This window comes from Macaca fascicularis, chromosome 18 (assembly GCF_037993035.2).
Source record: "Macaca fascicularis isolate 582-1 chromosome 18, T2T-MFA8v1.1".
In the NCBI taxonomy this organism is placed as follows: domain Eukaryota; kingdom Metazoa; phylum Chordata; class Mammalia; order Primates; family Cercopithecidae; genus Macaca; species Macaca fascicularis.
This window is the reverse complement of record NC_088392.1, coordinates 11,755,283-11,773,646: the sequence shown is the minus strand read 5'-3', so window position 1 is coordinate 11,773,646 and position 18,364 is coordinate 11,755,283. Positions and strand designations below refer to the sequence as shown.

General features: G+C 33.6%; 1 protein-coding gene across 6 annotated transcripts in view; it reads left to right on the top strand.

Moving 5' to 3' along the window:
- Positions 1-18,364, top strand: part of CCDC102B (coiled-coil domain containing 102B) — a 298,146-nt gene that overhangs the window by 91,119 nt on the left and 188,663 nt on the right. For 4 of the 6 annotated variants that reach the window (XM_045378146.3, XM_074022343.1, XM_005586486.4 and 1 more), the window contains exon 6: positions 14,099-14,308. The exons of the other annotated variants lie outside the window; for them this stretch is intronic. In XM_045378146.3, the coding sequence (XP_045234081.2) occupies positions 14,099-14,308 (210 nt within the window). The remainder of the gene's footprint in view (positions 1-14,098; positions 14,309-18,364) is intronic. 6 annotated transcript variants of the gene reach the window in all.

The window sequence follows — 18,364 nt, the reverse complement described above, 5'->3', positions numbered from 1 at the left end:
AAGCGAGAGAATTAGAAAAACAAAATTCTTCCAAATGAAGGTCATGATGGTTTAGATGAATATATCCATCCAAGTAAGTAGCATAATAATACCAAAAAGACAGAGCAAAGTTCATTTCATTAAAGTTCATAACACTGGAATACAATAAATTGCCTGAAAGGAAGCAGTGATAAATAAATGAGCACATATAGATAATCAGAAATCAGAAAAATTATCAGACTTCTCAACAAGCAACTCCAGAAATTATAAAACAATGTAGGTAAATGTTTAAAATTCTGAAGAAAGTGATTTACATCTTAGAATTCTACACAGACTCAATTTACAATAATAATATAGATTAGAATAATTCATTATAAGATCTATCAAATCTCCAAAAATTATCAACTGTTGTAACCTCTTTGCAGTTCGCAAAATGACATAGGAAACATGAATTACGAAGTAGAACTAAATAGAAAAGACTTCAAGAATATTTCCAGGATTATGATGCAGGTTGATTCCAGGTAAAAGATGTCTCAAAATAAAACAGAAGTGACACTCATATTATGTTCTGGGTATGTCAGTATTTCTAGGAAATGTATACTTCCATTGAAATGTTCCAGATTAGTAACTACATTGAAAACTAAGCAAGAAACTATGAGGCACTTCATAACTTCAGGAAACATAAAATTATAATAGCAAAATAAATGCAATTATAGTGTACCACATTGGTCACCTGTAAATATATATATATTTTTTCACAATGTTAAGATGGAATACCTGGCCAGGGGCAGTGGCTCACTCCTGTAATCCCAGAACTTTGGGAGAATATATAAAATATAAATAAAAGAAGCGTAAGTGAATTAACAAAGGCAAACAGCTTAAGACTGTGCTTATCTCACTAGACATTCTCAAAAATAATAGACATTATAATTAATGAAACGATATATAATAGGACAAATAATACTATATATTATGTTCAGCCATGGTATGGAGATAATAGGCCTTCACATTAAAATCAGGGTGATGATTTATAAATTACATACAACCATTAAATTTTCAGTAAATGCCACCTATTTATTTGGAAGATGAAGTATTTGGATATTAACAGCAACAAAAAAGTGATCTTGAACCTATTGTTGAACTCAATTTTAACATGGAAGAAATCTTCAATTGAAATTCCTTAAGTAGAAACCTAAATTATTTTATAAGCTTAAAAATATTCTTGATATATTGTGAAGATAATGAATCATTTTATATGTTCAATGTTTGTTTTTCAAATAGAGTGAATGCACTTTTTTTTCTGAGTCCATTGAAATTTTTGTTCTAGAAAAGATTTCATTAAATCTTGTCACTGACTACATAGTAACCATTTTAATTGGTCAAAGGAATCCTTTACCATATACTTTCTACTGCCTTGCTTAATAATGTTGGTGTTTACTCCATGTATCTAGTTTGACATTCACTCATTTCAATGGACCCCAGCAAAGTGATTCTATACTCCTTTAATAATGTGCTCTCAGAAGCTAGTCGTTTGCTTGACATTTAGAGTTCAAGCCTTTCTTTACTTATTTCAGTACCAATGACTTATAAGACAATCCCACAGTCCTGACCACTGCTTTTTTAGCTTCTAGGTCCTGAAATTTTTCAATACTCATTCTATATTTCCTCTTTTTATAGTTAAACATCTTGGCCCCCACAAAGGCTTTTCCTCATGTATGCTCTATCCATTAATCTAGGTTGAGTAGAAGCAGTTGTCATTTTAACCTACTCCTTTATTTGACACTAGGACTGCTGGCAAGAGAGGGAAGGAGATTCTTCCTTCTCCCATCGATTTTACTTTGTGGAGGTGAGAGAATGCGGAGCGCAGCAGTGAGGTGGAGCATTGAGGTAAAAGCAAGCCTAATAGGAAGCTCAAAGGATATATGCCAGGTTCTAGACAAGAGCCACTTAAAATTTTCACTACAAATGGTTTTGAATTCTGATCATACATAATTATTGAAAACTAAATTTCAAACGACACTCAAGTGTATACTCTGACCTTTATCTAATCGTTTGGGAAATCCTATCCTCTGCCATAAATGTTAAGAACCTTTCTGTAAAAAGGTCAGGTGAGCTGAAGAGTCTTATGTAATCGATTCATAGGCATTGACATTTGTTTTTGAATTTGGACAAATGTCCGTGTTGGACTTTGGCTCACTGACATATTTGAGTCATCGATCCTTTCAACTAACCCGCACTTGCAAAATGTTTTTCCACTCCTAGAAGAGAAAACTTAGGCTACGGATGTAAATCTTCACTCAAGTGTACCTTTAATGCTGATGTCACAACTAACACAATATTTTTTTTCCCGCGTCCTGAAGTTTTAACCTTACCAGGTAAATACAAGCTTGAAACATCAAAATCAATACATATTTATAGTGTGCAGTGGGAAAACATGTTTTATCTAGAACTTGTCTATCTGTGCCAGAGTATAAATAAAATTCTGCAAGCAGGACCCTGGGAGTGATGGTGATATCTTAATACCCAAGGCATACGTTCATATTTATGTTTAATAAATAGGTTTACTTTTTACTTATTTAGCACCCAGACACAGACAACTTTCTTAGGCAATCTGCTTTAGTTTATGGCACACGATCACCACTGGTTTCTACAAAGCCTTTCTCTTTGTGCTCAATCATTCATTTTATATTTTCTGCATATTTTTTCCATACCATTTCCTACATGGGCTACTATTGCAATATGTTTTTCTTTATCTATGTTCTTTAAAAAAGTATATTTCTAACTTTAATAAATGTTAAAATCAGCACTATCTTTTATCTTTTAAGGTTATTGTCTGTTGTAGGTATACTATTTCAACACATGGGGCAGTCATCATGATGCCTGTCTCAAACGTGTTAACGTGCATCTCCCTAGAATAATGGCATTTACCTACATGATCATAATGTTCAAACTGAATAAATTAATAAATTATTAATATTATCAATAGCTAATTCATAAATTAGCTTTTTCCTAGAATGTCTTTTATAGGCATTATTGTAAAGCAGCCTCCAGTCTAGTTTTGTTAATGCGTCTGCTGTTATATCTTCCTAATTGCTTTTAGTTTAGAATAGATTCTCTCATTATTTCCCCTGAAAGTGGTGTTTTAAACAATCAGATAGGTTCAGTGGTACAATATGCTATATTCTGTATTGGTCTAATTGATTGTTAATGGTATCCTTTATTCTTCTATGTTCTGTATTTCCTGCAAACAAGAATTAAGTCTAGAGCAGGATTTCTCCCCCTTGGCACTATTGACATTTTGTGGGGTGCCGCCCTGTACATTGTAGGATGTTTAGCAGTACTCCTGGTTTCTACCCACCAGATGCCAGTAGTACTTCTTCAGATGTGACAACTAAAATCATCTTCAGACTTTGCTAAATGTCTTCTCAGGACAAAATCATCATGGTTGAACACCACTGATCGACAGACTAGACTCAGGTTAACGTATTTTTAGTAAGGATAATATATAACATCTCCATGGATTTCCTAATGCTTCATATTAAGAGAAACAATGCCATGTTGTTCAGCTATTACCCATGCTAAATAGAATCACTTGGTTAAGGTGTGGACTGCCAGCTTTCTCCAATATCATACTCACTTTGAAATTGGAAGTCGTGTGTGGTAGAACGCTTTGATTCCTGAATGTATCGTTTTCTCCAGAAACCCTTTATCTAGTGATTCTGAAACCCACTGATGATCTTTATGTACATTTATTATAATTGGTAGTTGCAAAAGTTATTCTATCTGTTTACAGTTTTGAGCTACCATTTCTCTGCCCTTCCCAGTAGTTTTTCTTTCTTTCTTTTTTTCTTTGTCTCTTTTTCTCTCTTTAACATTATAGAATCATGAATTAATTTTCTTAGGGTGTTATAGTGAATATTGTCTAGTATGGTCTGAACACTGTGTCCTTACATGGTCTTTCCTCTGTGCTCACTTGGAGAGAGGGATCTCTAGTACATCTTCCTTTTCTTGTAAGGACATCAGTTCCATTGGATTAAGGCCCCACCCTAATGAATCCTCTTAACCTTTGTTATGTATTTATAGGGCCTAATTCCAAATACAATCACACTGGGGATAAGACTTCTAAACACAAATATTGGGGGGAACACAATTCAGTCCATAACAGTTGGGTAGGATTTTCCTGGGATAACAAGAATAAGTGATAACAGGTAGGTTCTATGGGGGAAAGTGGAATAATAAAAATTTTGAGTTGTGTACTTAATATCTTAGTTGTAGCGTGCCCTCTTTTGTCGATATAGTGAAGGGACACTTTTTTAAAATTCAGGCTTTTGGGTAGGGAGGATGAAAATAAATTTGTCTTATGATTCTTTGATAATTCCCTTAATATCAACTTCCTGCTTTCCTACTGTCCCTTTCCAGGAAGTTTCTAAATGACACCCCTGCTTTCCAAGATACCCCTTGCAATCTAGAGTGCTACTCATGAGCTTGAAAAACCTGAAAACAATTACCCTTGGGCTTTCTAATCTCCTTTATTACATTTCTGATAGTAGCTTGTGTTCTGGCTCCCCAAGTCTGAGACCTGTTCTCAGTTATTTCCCTGCTTAAGGTGATGTGGCTACCTTTACAGGACATCCAGCATAGTGTATGTTTTCTCTTCTGCACCATCCCTATCTGACTCTGCTCCCCCGTGGTCTCCAGAGAAAGCTCTGCTGCCCTCAGACATTTATTGCACCTCTTACCTATCTGTCAAGATTCTATAAGTCTAAGCCTCTTTATTATGTTGACAGGTTTGCAGCTACCAGTAATTTTATTTTTTTTTTTCAGTTTTGATCTTTGGAGGTTGGGTTGAGAGATTGAGATTTGGTATGTGTTCATGTTTTAAACTATGCAGTTTTCAAAGGATACTATTTTATAGCCATAGTCATCTGTTTTTGTATTGATTACAAAAAATTAAGAAACTAATTTATTTGGATATTACAAAACAGACATCTAAATAAGTCTAGCAAATAAATAAATTTAATGTAATTTAAGACTGAAAGATAAAAACATTGAAATCTTGAGGGATACTGCAAAGCTTAAAAATAGGTATAACATCAATACGTATATAAGGAAATAGCTGTGTCTGACATTAGACAATGCCTCTCATATCTCAATTACAGGGAGTATAGTTAAGTCAGAACCCAATTGCTACGTTCTGAAACCAGGAAATGAGATCTTGCTTTCCACAGGCTGCTCCCAGCCTAACACTGACCTCTCTGTGCCTGGGAGGTGTGAAGTTCCTCTGGCTACTGATGTTGACTCAAAAACCCCTAAGGGTCTTGCATAACTTTGCTTAGACTGCAGTGAGGTCTCAGAGGCTTCACAGCATCCTCCCTTCTTTACTGCTTCTCCCTCACTCAAAGCCAGTCTTGCATCACAGTTTGACTATTCCCCACCTCTCGTCTTCCTCTCCATTTTTTTCTCATAGGCATTCTCCCTAATAAATTTATTACATTTCTACAATGAGTGGTAGAATTGCTTCTTGGAGTATCCAGAATAACAAAAATAACAAAGACAAAAGAGCAAATAAGCTAATATTCTACTTTAAAAGTTAAAAAGTGGCAGAAGAAAAGTGTAGTAAGAAGAGAAGAATGACAATACTAGGAATTGATCAAATAATTTTTTAAAACTTTAATAGAGATAGCAAAGCCAGAAGTTAATTCTTTGGAAAAAATAACTAACTAATCAAGAAGCTATAATTAGAAATTACTAGTAATAAAAAGTAGACATAGCTTTTGATAAGGCAGAGATTTACAAATATAAGGAAACACCATGAAGAGACACTGCTAATAAAAATGAAACCTTACATGAAACAAATTACTGACCAGAAAAATATAGCTTACCCAATATGACACTTTAGAAATAGAAAGGCTGAATGGATTTGTAACAGCAAGTAATTAAATTAAAATATAATAAATGAAAACTCTTCTTGCAGTGAAACTCCAGTATCAGAAAAGTTTATGCACAAGCTGTACTATTTAGGATATATGATTCCAATTTTTAAGGACATCTTCCAGAGAAGAGAAAAGCAGAAATACTTTCCAACTTTTTCCAATGTGTTAATTTAACTCTACTACTGCATCCAAAGAAAGATAATAGAAGAAAGGAAAATTACAGTTAATTTCACAGATAAATTTAGTAGCAAATACATTCATCAAGTGCAAGTAATATTAATTTAAATTTAGTAATTAAAAATTGCTTTGTCACAGTAGTGGAAGACATATTATAGCATTAGAACATCTGTTATGCAAATCATCACATTAAACAGACTAAAAGCAAAAATCAATGGCATGGTTATCTCAAATGTTATTTAAAAAGCATTTGCCAAAACTAAATTTATGCTTATAAGGAAAAACTTTAACACAGTAGCAATCAAAGTGGACTGTTAAAATCTGGTATCAAGTAGCAACATTTTAGAGCAAATGTTTTACTTAATAATGATTGGAAGCATGCTATCAGTTTAATATTTTACTTCAGGTCCCAGCCACTTCCAGAAAGGAAGACAAATAAATACAATTACAAGAGTTGGAAAGATACAAAATTACAATGATCAAAAATGATACAATTATCTATTTACAAAACACAAAATAATCTACAAGATATATTTTCTGAGAGTTTAGAGATATTGCTGGATATAAGATCAATTTTGTGTGTATACACTGGCAAAAATATGTATATCTGGATATCTGTATCTATGTATAATAAACACTAGTATTTGTCCAATGATAGATAAACTGAATAATTAATACCAGCCCAGAATCAAAGTTACACACTTATGGGCGGTTGATCTATCACCACAGTTGTCATTATAACTCAGTGATGAATAGAGAGGCCAATTAAAACTGCTGACTTTAAAGATGAATAAAAAAAGAATTAGCTTACCCAGTTATAAGAGTAATCCTTTTGTCTAGGTGATCAAATTTTAATGTCAATGCATATGTAATTCTGGTTTAATTACAAAAAAGCTAATTGTTAGTCTTCAATTTTTTTTTTTCCAAAGAGTTCATCCATGTATCTGTTTTGGCAAATTCAACTTCCCCCTAAAAACCCAGATATTAGAACAGCAACATATATAAAACACAAAATGGTTATGCTAAATCATTCTTAGCACAGATGTGGAATAAAAGATGATGATTTAAGAGGGGTGCTGGTTAATACTTTGTCACAATTTTATTCTTTCTTTGTGCATCATTCTCCAGTTCTGATTCATTTTACCATCTCTTATCCCACTATTTTCCTCCTTTAAATTATATATAAATTTTTTCTTCTTTACAACTCAATGCTAATAATTGAAGCTAAGTTGCTATTTTTTTCTGAACCATCAGAGTGTCTACAAATAATGCTTGTTAATTCCTTAGAGAAAACAAATATATGGATTAACACAAAGCATATTCTCGGTTGAGCAGAAAAGCTTGTTTTAGGCAGTGTCAGCAGGTTTCTTGTTTCTCGGATACTGAGATCAATTGAAATCCTTGAGAATACCTGTTTGGCAGCTTCGGTGCCAAGATAATTTGTCTACTTTTAAAATTACTTCTAGGAGAGATTTTGCAAATAGAGCGCTTACCTCGCATGTTTAATTACAATTCCATTATAATACATTCATTTTTCCAATGCAGATCTTGTTAAGTATTGTGTGTTTGCATATTTCTTCCTAATAATAGAGCACGCTTGAGAGTGTAGTTTGTGCCTGGTAAAATTAAGTCCCATTATAGATGCTTTATATAAACCCCTTGTTCCTATTATCCCTGGAACAAGATCTACATTTTACCAGCTCTATTGTGTTTCACTTCTCAGATTTGGTAAGCACTCATCCTGTAAAGCTTCACACTTCCTTGATTTTATAAGAAATCCGTGGTAGCATGTCAGTGTTTGGCATGGGAGTGAAAGAAGGGTATCTTTTTCCTGTTTTGGTTTTAAATCGAGGCTTTTCTCTGGTTGGGCTTGAATACTTTCATGAAACATTTCTCATTTTGCAGGGATAACAGTAACATGTTTATTTTTATGTTTAGTTTTCATAGTTCCTAAGTTATGTATAGATGATTATTACTTCTAATTGAAATGGGGAAAGTATTAATTCTATAAGATCATTAAGAACTTTTGAGGCAGTGCATGGTTGTTGTGAAATCTAGGGTTCAAAGCATCCCCTTAAGAGATTTTACTTGTGAGGTTTGTAAGTTTTCTTTTTTCTTTTTTCTTTTTTTTTTTGAGACGGAGTCTCGCTTTGTCGCCCAGGCTGGAGTGCAGTGGCCGGATCTCAGCTCACTGCAAGCTCCGCCTCCCGGGTTCACGCCATTCTCCTGCCTCAGCCTCCCGAGTAGCTGGGACTACAGGCGCCCACCACCTCGCCCGGCTAGTTTTTTGTATTTTTTAGTAGAGACGGGGTTTCACCATATTAGCCAGGATGGTCTCGATCTCCTGACCTCGTGATCCGCCCGTCTCGGCCTCCCAAAGTGCTGGGATTACAGGCTTGAGCCACCGCGCCCGGCCTGTAAGTTTTCTCTACCGGAACATAATCAAAGTATTTACAAATGTATTTTCACTTGTCATTCTAATATGTACTGACTTATTTAGAAATAGATGTATTAAAAAATGCTTACATTGCTTTTGATTCATGTTTAATCTGAAATAGCATTTTGGCCACTCTCTTCTTTTATATTTAACTTTGGCACACATTTTGTTTCAAACTAGTGAGGCAATTTTTACTTTTAGAAATTCTCCAAGTATTTTAAATAAAAAGAAAGCAACTAAAATATGTATGACATTACACATCACTAAAATCGTTTATTGTACTGTTGACTCTTGGTCAAAAAGAGACTGAGCTATTCCTAGGCTATATTTAACTATGGACAGATTGGAAGTAGATTTTCATTTAGGAAGGGGTTCCTCCAATTCTTATTTGTGATTCTAAGACATAGAGGAAGACTGGTAAAGGATACAAGGGGTGATATCAATAATATGGACTCATTTAAAATGGAGTTGCCAGACTTTTAAATGTGATTCTACAGAAATTGCCTCTCTTGTGAATTAATTTGCCTTAGACAGAGACAGAACAAAAAGGGAAAAAAACCCTAAAAGATGTAAAACCAAACCAAAATCATAAATGAAACCTTTGCTATAATGCAATATAGGATTCAGAATCTGGTAGTTGCTATTGCAAGTGGATATGTGGTCCTGTTTACTGGTTTCTGAGCTCAGAAGTAGAACCAGAGAGGATCTTTAGGTGAACCATGGCTTGGACTCCTTGTCCAACTGGAAAATGACTTCTACTCTTGGAACCCCGGCTCCCTCATGCATAGCACAGTCAAATGATTTGTGGAATCATTGTAAGAATAGGAAATAATCTATATGACTGTTTACCCAGGATACCTTAGGGCCTCAATAAAGGGTGATAATTTCTTACTGCTAGGAAACAGAAATGCTTTCTGTCATTTCCTTCTTTCCTCCAAAACCACAGTATATATAATGAGGTTTTATGGCTAACTTGTCTGAAATCAAAATTCGGAATATTTGCAAATCGATTACTGGAACATCCACATTGGTGTTAGGTGACTCTTCGCTGGCCTGCCAAGTGACATATAGTGCATGCTTTTGGGAGTTTTCTCAGTTGATTAGGGCCATTTAAAAAGTGATTGTCATCTTGATAAAACTTAAGGAAAACGTTAATACACTATTTTGTATTTGAAGTGGCTGTTGATGTTTTCTTCTTTAGAGAATAAACTTATGACTTTAGACATTTTTGACTTGAATTTGGAAGTTAATAAATATTTTCCCTAAATGATTTCTTTTCTCCCTCACAACATTAGGTTGTAGGAAAAAGTTTTCTTATGTTTTAAAGAACACAAATTGAAGCAATCAGTCTAAATGAGAATTGGGACTCATCTGTTGGTTATTTTATTAAAAATCATCTCTGCCTCACTGTGTTCACTACTATAAAATGTAAAGCAGCTCTGACAATAGCAGTAAGAGCTCAGAGTCAATGTACTGAGAAATCCTTTTCATGTTAGGTCATGGTAAGTCAAGTAACTGGATTTTTCTAGAGTGCTGTCTTAATTTTGCTTTGTGTCTAATTGTTGTCATTGAAATACAGAAAGGATTTTTCCTGGAGACCATCATTATCTGCTTTCTCTCTCACTTAACAGTTTTTTATGGAGCACACATACAGTGTGTGTCTGGTGCTGGGCTTATGAGCAAAATGACACAGTCCTGGCTTCATAAAGCTTGCATTCCAGTTGTTGTTAATGATTACAATTTTAGGTATGTTTTCAACAATATCAAGCAATGACAGTTGAAGAATGAGTAAATAGCTATGTTTAGAAAATGATCCAACATTTTATCCTTAGGAATAATCACAATACTACAGTTTTTACGAGAAACTCAAGTGATTCTGTTATTCATACTTATTTTTTAGAACCAGTCTGTGTTTGCCCAATTTCCTTTTATACCATGTCCTCCCCAAATCCTAGCTTTCCATAACTGGACAGACTCCTCTTGGTCTTGCAGTGTTCAAACATATTTCCTGCTTCCTGTGCTTGGTACAGTCTGGGCTTGGCTGTGCTTTTCTGCCTTGTTAAACTTCAAGTTGCAGCTTAAATATCATTTCCTCAAACAACCTTCTCCTTTTACCTGATTTATTGCAGGCCGTTCTATGATACTCAATTTTTTTCCTTTGTAAAAAGATGCCCAATTTTACTCATATTCTATTTGCATTTTTAATGTCATATATTCAGTTCCTCTTTGTTTCTTGATACATAAATATGCTCAATAAATATTCATTCAGTAAATATAGTGTTGGATATTTATGTACTTTTTCTCAGTGTTTAATAAGAAATTGATGTCATTAAGTGAACAAATATTTTAGTACTTACTCTACAAAGAATGTACTTTTACATTAAAATTTTCAGAAAACATGTTTCAGTAATTTCTGCATTATCTGAAATTCATTTAACGCTAGAACACACTAATGGTTAAAATTCACAGTTGAGTAAGAATTAAAATATTTTAGGAGTTTCTCTTCATCATCAGATGCAAAGCAATGGAATTCTATTTCCATTTGATAAAATTATTGTAATTTTTTATGGTAAACTCTGAGAGCTTAAAATATTACTTGATTTTTTATTTATCATTTTAAGGTACATGCAATTAAATGCTTTTTAAATTAGTGGATTTTCATATGATTCTTGGAAAAGAATAATGTGATAAGAAACAGTTTTACAAAATAACTAAAACTGCTAATAATTTTTATAAGATTTTTAATTTTTAATATATGTTATATGCATATATTTATCAAATAATTTGTATGTTTTGATAAATTTGTAAATAGTAAAACATCAGAAGGCATTATTTAAGCTTTGTTGTTGCTACTGCTAAAATCATTACTTAAAAAAAAATCTTAAGAGTTAAAATTTGTTCATTCAGACCATGTATTACTTATTTAAAACCTTGGTTCTACTTGTTATCTGTTATTTAGTGTTAAATCAATTTATTTAATTTTAACATTTAAAAGAATCCTACAAGTTTGCAAAGACTTGACACAGCATATTTGTCCTAGCCCAAAAATACATTTGCTCTCCTTATATTAATTTTTCATTACTAAGTTGCTGCCTTTTTGTGGCAACTTTATTATTTTTATTCTGACAAGTGAGGCAATGATAGAAACTTTAAGTATTAATCTTAACAATGAAAGTAATGTAATGTACTAAATTAAATTGTGATATATTTTCACCTCATATTCCCAAACAAGCATCCCAAATGTCAAACTACATCATCTAAAATTTGACCCTTAGTTTATTATACATAATAGGTAAATGTGCCAAGAATGTAATTTTGGTTTCCTACATTTTAGAAGCCAGAGCATCTCTTAGATTTGGGAACAGAACATTTTCTACAATAATGGTACAATTATATATATATGAAAAAGCAGTTTTTAGGCTTTTATATCATAATTTATTATGATATTATAAAGGATATTTTTGAAATGTAACATTTTTCTAAATGTTGACTAAGTTGATGGGTTTTTAGAATTTAACATGTCATAGCAACAGATTTTATAACAGTATGATAATTATAAAGTATGCTGCAATCAAGCCATTATAATTAACAATGTAAAAACAAGTAATTTAGAATGTTTATCCTTTTGAGATATTTTTAAAATGCCTCATACTTTAATCATCCTAAATAGTTTGCAAGGAATTTTGAGTAGTTGACCCTCTTCTGTCCATACAATACCACAAATGTGGCATTTGTGGTATTGTATTTATGGTATTATATGTATGGTACCATACTAATTTTACTAGTAAGAAAACTTAATAAGACAATAAATGTCCAGAATTAGACAGTGAGTAAGTGGTGGAACCAGGATGAGATTCTAATAGATTTTCTACTGTAAAGAGTTACTCTGTTGTATAGATATATGCAATAAATTACATTGATGTCCATATGCCCAAATATATGAGAGAAATATACATTTTTAAAAAAAATTTATATTACCACAGTGTTGCTCCTTTAAGTATTACATTGCTAGACAAAGTGCTTTCTAATTACCTTGATTAATTTCACTTCTCACAAACCTCATCAGATTAGATAAATTGTCCACATTGGGGTAGATGAAGTTACCTGACTAAGCTTATCCAGAAGATAAATCGTGAAGTCAGATTAGAATGCATAGCTCAGGACTATAACTTACAGCAAAAAAAAAGCTACTATTCACTTCTACTTACAATGTCCACAAAAAAAAATTATAGCAGATGAATATAATTGCACCTCATCATAATGAGCACTTAGATGTAATAAAATTGCAGAAAATAAATACATTTGATACTGCCTCTTTAAAACATAAAAACACTAAAATAATAAAAACCAAAGGAGATGTTAAAATTATCTTAAATCGGAATTTCTAAAGTAGGCTTCTGGTCATTGATGGTTATAAAAATCTCCTCATGTTGATATACCATGCAGCCTTGGTTGAAAACCATGGGAAGAGGGCAGAGGTAGACAAAACTTTAGTGTAAAGGACCACAAAGTAACTATTTAGGGCTTTACTACCTGTATGGTCTCTCTCTCAACAGTTTAACTTAGCCTTTGTGTGTGAAGGCAGTTATAGGCAAAGTGTGAAGCACGGCTGTGTCCCAATAAGATTTTCTTTGTAGTATTGTTTCAATTTTATATAATTTCACATTGAAAATATTTTAATGTAAAATTTTAAAATACAAAATTATAAAGTATATATATGTATTTCAATATAAAATTAAATTACTTTTCTTTCTTCGTTTTTTTTTTTTTTTTGAGACGGAGTCTCACTCTGTCGCCCAGGCTGGGCGTGATCTCGGCTCACTGCAAGCTCCAGCTCCCAGGTTCCCGCCATTCTCCTGCCTCAGCCTCCCAAGTAGCTGGGACTACAGGCGCCCACCACCACGCCTGGCTAATTTTTTGTATTTTTAGTAGAGACGAGGTTTCACCGTGTTAGCCAGGATGGTCTTGATCTCCTGACCTTGTGATCCGCCCACTTGGGCCTCCCAAAGTGCTGGGATCACAGGCGTGAGCCACCGCGCCTGGCCAAAATGAAATTACCTTTTGCATTACCTTTTGGCAACTGCGAATGTTGCATAGATAGATGGATGGATGGATAGATAGACAGACAGATAGATAGAAAGATAGATATATAGCATTTATCTATTCCCTAGATAAATGAGTGAATGAATAAGTGGAATATATCCAATCAAAATTGCCCACAAAATGGTTTTGTGTCTTCTCCACTGAGAATGTTCATCAGTTGAGAGTGGAGATTAATGTGTTCCCAAGAGCAGCAGTTTTTCACTTGACACATGTATTTGAAAAATATGGTCCATATGGCTGTAGAGATAGTTATATGAACCAAGAGGAAAAGTCTATTTATCTACGGTTTGGCCTGATCTTCAGACTTTTGTATTTTTCTCATGTTTTCAAACAAATAGAATTTTCTTTTTAAAATTATATCAATGGACATATCCATGAACCTTTCTTAATGGGAGTCTGTTTGTCGGTGGCGTTACCTTTTGGCAGTTGCAAATGCTGCATGCTGCTTTTTTGTGTTTTCTGTGTGTAGCTAGAGAGATTGCAAGCTGAAAACAGCTCGGAATGGGACAAGAGGGAAATACTTGAAACAGAAAAGCAGGGACTGGAGAGAGAAAATAGAAGGTTGAAGATCCAGATGAAAGAAATGGAAGAGCTCTTGGATAAGAAAATTAGATTAAGTGCAAACTCTCCAAGTCCTGATTTCAAGAAGTCACAAATTGACCTGCAAGAGAAAAACCAGGTATGGGTGCTCCTTGGAGCAAATTCTCACTGTCTAATCTCACCCTCATGCCTATGCCGAGTCTGTCTTCACTGGTACATGCCTCCACATTTGGCTATTTCCTTTTGTGCTAGCTAACACCTGATACCCCTTGCTCTTCTGCCCACTAGGATGTAAAATAATGTTGTTCATGCATCTGAAACAAAGTGTGTCAAATGTTAAAATATGACAAATCTTCAGACAGTTTCGAGATTTCCAAAAGGAGGAAGAAAAATGAAGTAAGAAATAGACCTTTCTGGTTTTTTGTTTCTTATTAAAGCTTTGTCTCAGTATTTTCTAAGCTATTGATCTTATTTCCAGTAAAGATTTTTTCATTAATTCAAGCAACTATACAATAAGCACTTGCTGGTAGCTATGGTAAGTTCTACATAAACATTTAAATTTAGCTGAAACTCACTGTTTCTGGTTCTTTTTTTGTCAGTTTCAGAACGATTATTTTTGAGCTAATTAAATGCATAATTTTTCAAATAATTTTTCCAGCCTATGGTACAAATCTTAAAACCAGAATAACATTCCTAATTTGAATTTGGGAAATTTAATTTTAGATGTGTTTTATCCCCAAGCCAATAGATATAGTTTGTGCTATAGGCGGACATTTTTTTGATAGTTTACAGATTTTTAAACGTGTTTTTAATGACAGTCTTATAGTTTTAATGTGGGTTTGTGTCAATATGCTGCAAATTTTATTTTCCTTGTTTCTATTTTTCAATTACATATAGCATCTTAATGCACAATTCTATTTCTCACTCAATTCCTGTAACAGTTTTCAAGGGTGAGTTTGATAAGTTCATAGTTTTGAGATATATGAGTCATTCATACTCATATAAGCTCTAAAAGCTACATGGCCAGAAAAATTGAATTCCGTATTGTTTTGTCATTCTTTCATGAATCTAGGGATTTATTGCAAATGCAAGATTAAATTGTATTAGTGTTTCATGACCTAGCAATGCAAATATCTAAAGTTAAATGTTATAGTCCGTGACCATAATTTTCTATTGTACTGATTCATAAACTATCTATAATAATGTATTTGATTCTGACATAAGTACACTGATAAATCTGTAGACATCTTTTTTGGACATCTCTACTCTAAACAGCACAGAATCATCTCAATTATGGACTGTGGATTGATTACAGAAATACTTTTTATTTGATTTATTTAAACAAGACAAACATTTATTTGTATTATTCTCTGTGTCAGTCACTGTTCTATATGCAGGTAATGAGAATAGTAATTAATGAATCATTATCCCCGCCTAGCATGGGCTTAGAGTCTATGCAGGGAGTCATACAAATTTTTATAAATAAAACACTATAATAACTGCTAAGAATAAAGTGGCAGGGGACATAGATTAAGAAGCAATTGATTATATATTTAATTTTGGCACCTTTCTAGTTGTACCAAAATGTCATAATATAAAGTGTGTCTTTCAGGAAAAATTGAGGCCTGTTTGGAGCTGGCATTGTCGTAACCTGTCATCAGGGCACACCTATTCCAGACCTGGTCTCTTTGACGACAGTGTAGTCATTTGGACTAGGACTAAGCAGAACTTGGAAACTGGGAGGATCCTCGAAGGTCTAAGTCAGTGGGTATGCTGATCACTTAGAAGACTGTAGGATTTTTTAAGTATAGATCATTTTGATGGTGGGGGTGGCATTGGTGATTTTTACCCTCTTCATTATAAATTCAGACTATCTGCTGGAACTAAAATAATCACTTATTTTGGAACAGTAGCACGCCAAAATTCTTAGTGTAACAGGAACTTCCCCAGAAGCTCAAAATGTCAAGATTATGATGTCCTCAAATGTCAAATGAATCAGAGCTGTGTACAGAATATGCCAAGGTTCAGGGAATAATGTAGATTTTATCATAACACAAAACCATATTGTAGTTTTAACACTATTTCAATAAGAGTTAATTTATATGTATATAAGTACCATGGATGAATACCATGGTGCTATGTGCATGTGCGTATGTGTGTGTGTGTGTGTGTGTGTGTGTGTATACCATGTATAAGTACTATGTCTACATATGTATAGAAGTTCCATACATGAGTGAGGCAGTGAAAGAAGGTGCTAGCATGTAAAGGCCACTAGTGCAAACACTGCTTGAATCTTAGTCTCTAAAAGAAATATAAGATCTCTTACTACATGACATTTGCATTTAAATCACACTTACCAAAGGTTTGTGGCAGACATAAAGCTGCCTGCTACTCATTAAGAACCCCACATAAATTTAAAAAAAATATGTTGGGTTTTAATATTCTAACTGTTCAATAAAATTTTTGTAAGTCCCTATTAATTGAAAAAGGTATGACTTTTTACAGGGCTTTACATTTGATTTTTTTTTATTTCAGTGGTATAGGGAATACATTTTTAAAGAAAATGCCTTCCAGTTTTAAATTGCACTATTAATTCATAGAAAAATAATTTTATTTACATGAGTAATCTTATCACATAAATCTCCATTGAGTAGTTGCTTTTATATACTATGTTTAAGGATATGTGTACATCATCCTTTTACAACTTAAAAAATGCGATAATACACTTGAACTTTTAATGGACAGACTGAAAAATTACTACTCTGGTAGTAACTATTTTTAAAGCATAAACCAATGTAGTAGACTTTTCTAGAACAACCATTGCATGAAGATCTTTCGATTTGCTGATGCTCTTGGAAATAGTGGCACTGTTCCATGGTCCCTGGCATCAGCATAATTGACAAAACGACACCAGACAACAGAACTTCGGTGGCAGTATCGAGTGCTCTTCTCAGCATGAAGTCTGCATTATAAATGATGGCAAAGATGTTTAAGACCTAGATTTGTAAAAACATAAGTAAATCCAAGAGTATGCTTTAAGGGAGAGAAATGCAGCTACATTTGAAAGTCCGATTTCACAGACAATAGTAAATTATGTTAGTGATGTTTGATCATTAGAATGTACATTTCCATCCAACATTAAAAAAATCCACCTGTCCTTATTGGACTAACTGATATGACAAAGTTTTTTTTAAAAAACATCTTCAATACACTCAGAAAATGTGAATTCAATAATTTGAGCTATTTGTCAGAAGTTTTTCTTAGTTTTCTTTCACAAGATCAAGGTAGCTAAAACATTTAAGTATATCAAAAATTATAGTGGCATCAAAAGTGGGGTGTGCATGTCACACTGTGTTCAAAAAGCTCTTTTTGAATCTCTATGTTTATAATATATATTAGTACAATAGCATATCTATAGAACATAAATAAGTTAACATATATAAAGGGTGAAAGTTGGTAAGCTCATAACTTTATAGGAACATAAAAAGAACATGTATCAACTATTTTATTTATCCCATTAGTTAATGAGGAAACCAGTAAGTTACTACAGCCAGTTCAAAGGAGAATCTAAGTGTCATACAACTAGGCACCCAATAATGCCGAAATGAATGTGCTTAATGGATGCAAGAGTGGCTCTTCCATCGTGGGTGGGGAAATAAATTGCACTGTCACAAAATAATGTTGTCCTACACGTTTATGGACAAGAATCAGTTGCATGGCCATGGATCATCTATAAATTACAGGGTTTTGGGTAAAATATCTTAATGATATCAACGTTGCAGGACATTATAGAATCAGAAAACCTTACCCGAGGAATGTGTTAGACACAACCTCCAGGAATCTTTGTTGATCATTGCAAAGACTTTCGCAATTTTCTCTGGCAATATAAGTTACTTGATGTGCGTGTGTAATAAGTCTATATATGAGTACATCAACAAACACATGGGGAGTGTTATTCTAGACTAGGGATGAACAAACTTTTTTTGTAAAGATCAAGATGGTAAATGTGTTAAACTATTTAAGTAAGCCACATAAGTCTCTGTGGCATATCCTTTTGGAAACTTATAAGCCTTCGAAACCATAGAGAATATTTCATGGGAGGCACACAAACAGGTCTGGAGCCAGATTTGGTTCATAGGTCATGGCTTGTGGCCTCCTGCTATAGCCCAGGGGCCTCTGGCTTACAGAAGGGGCC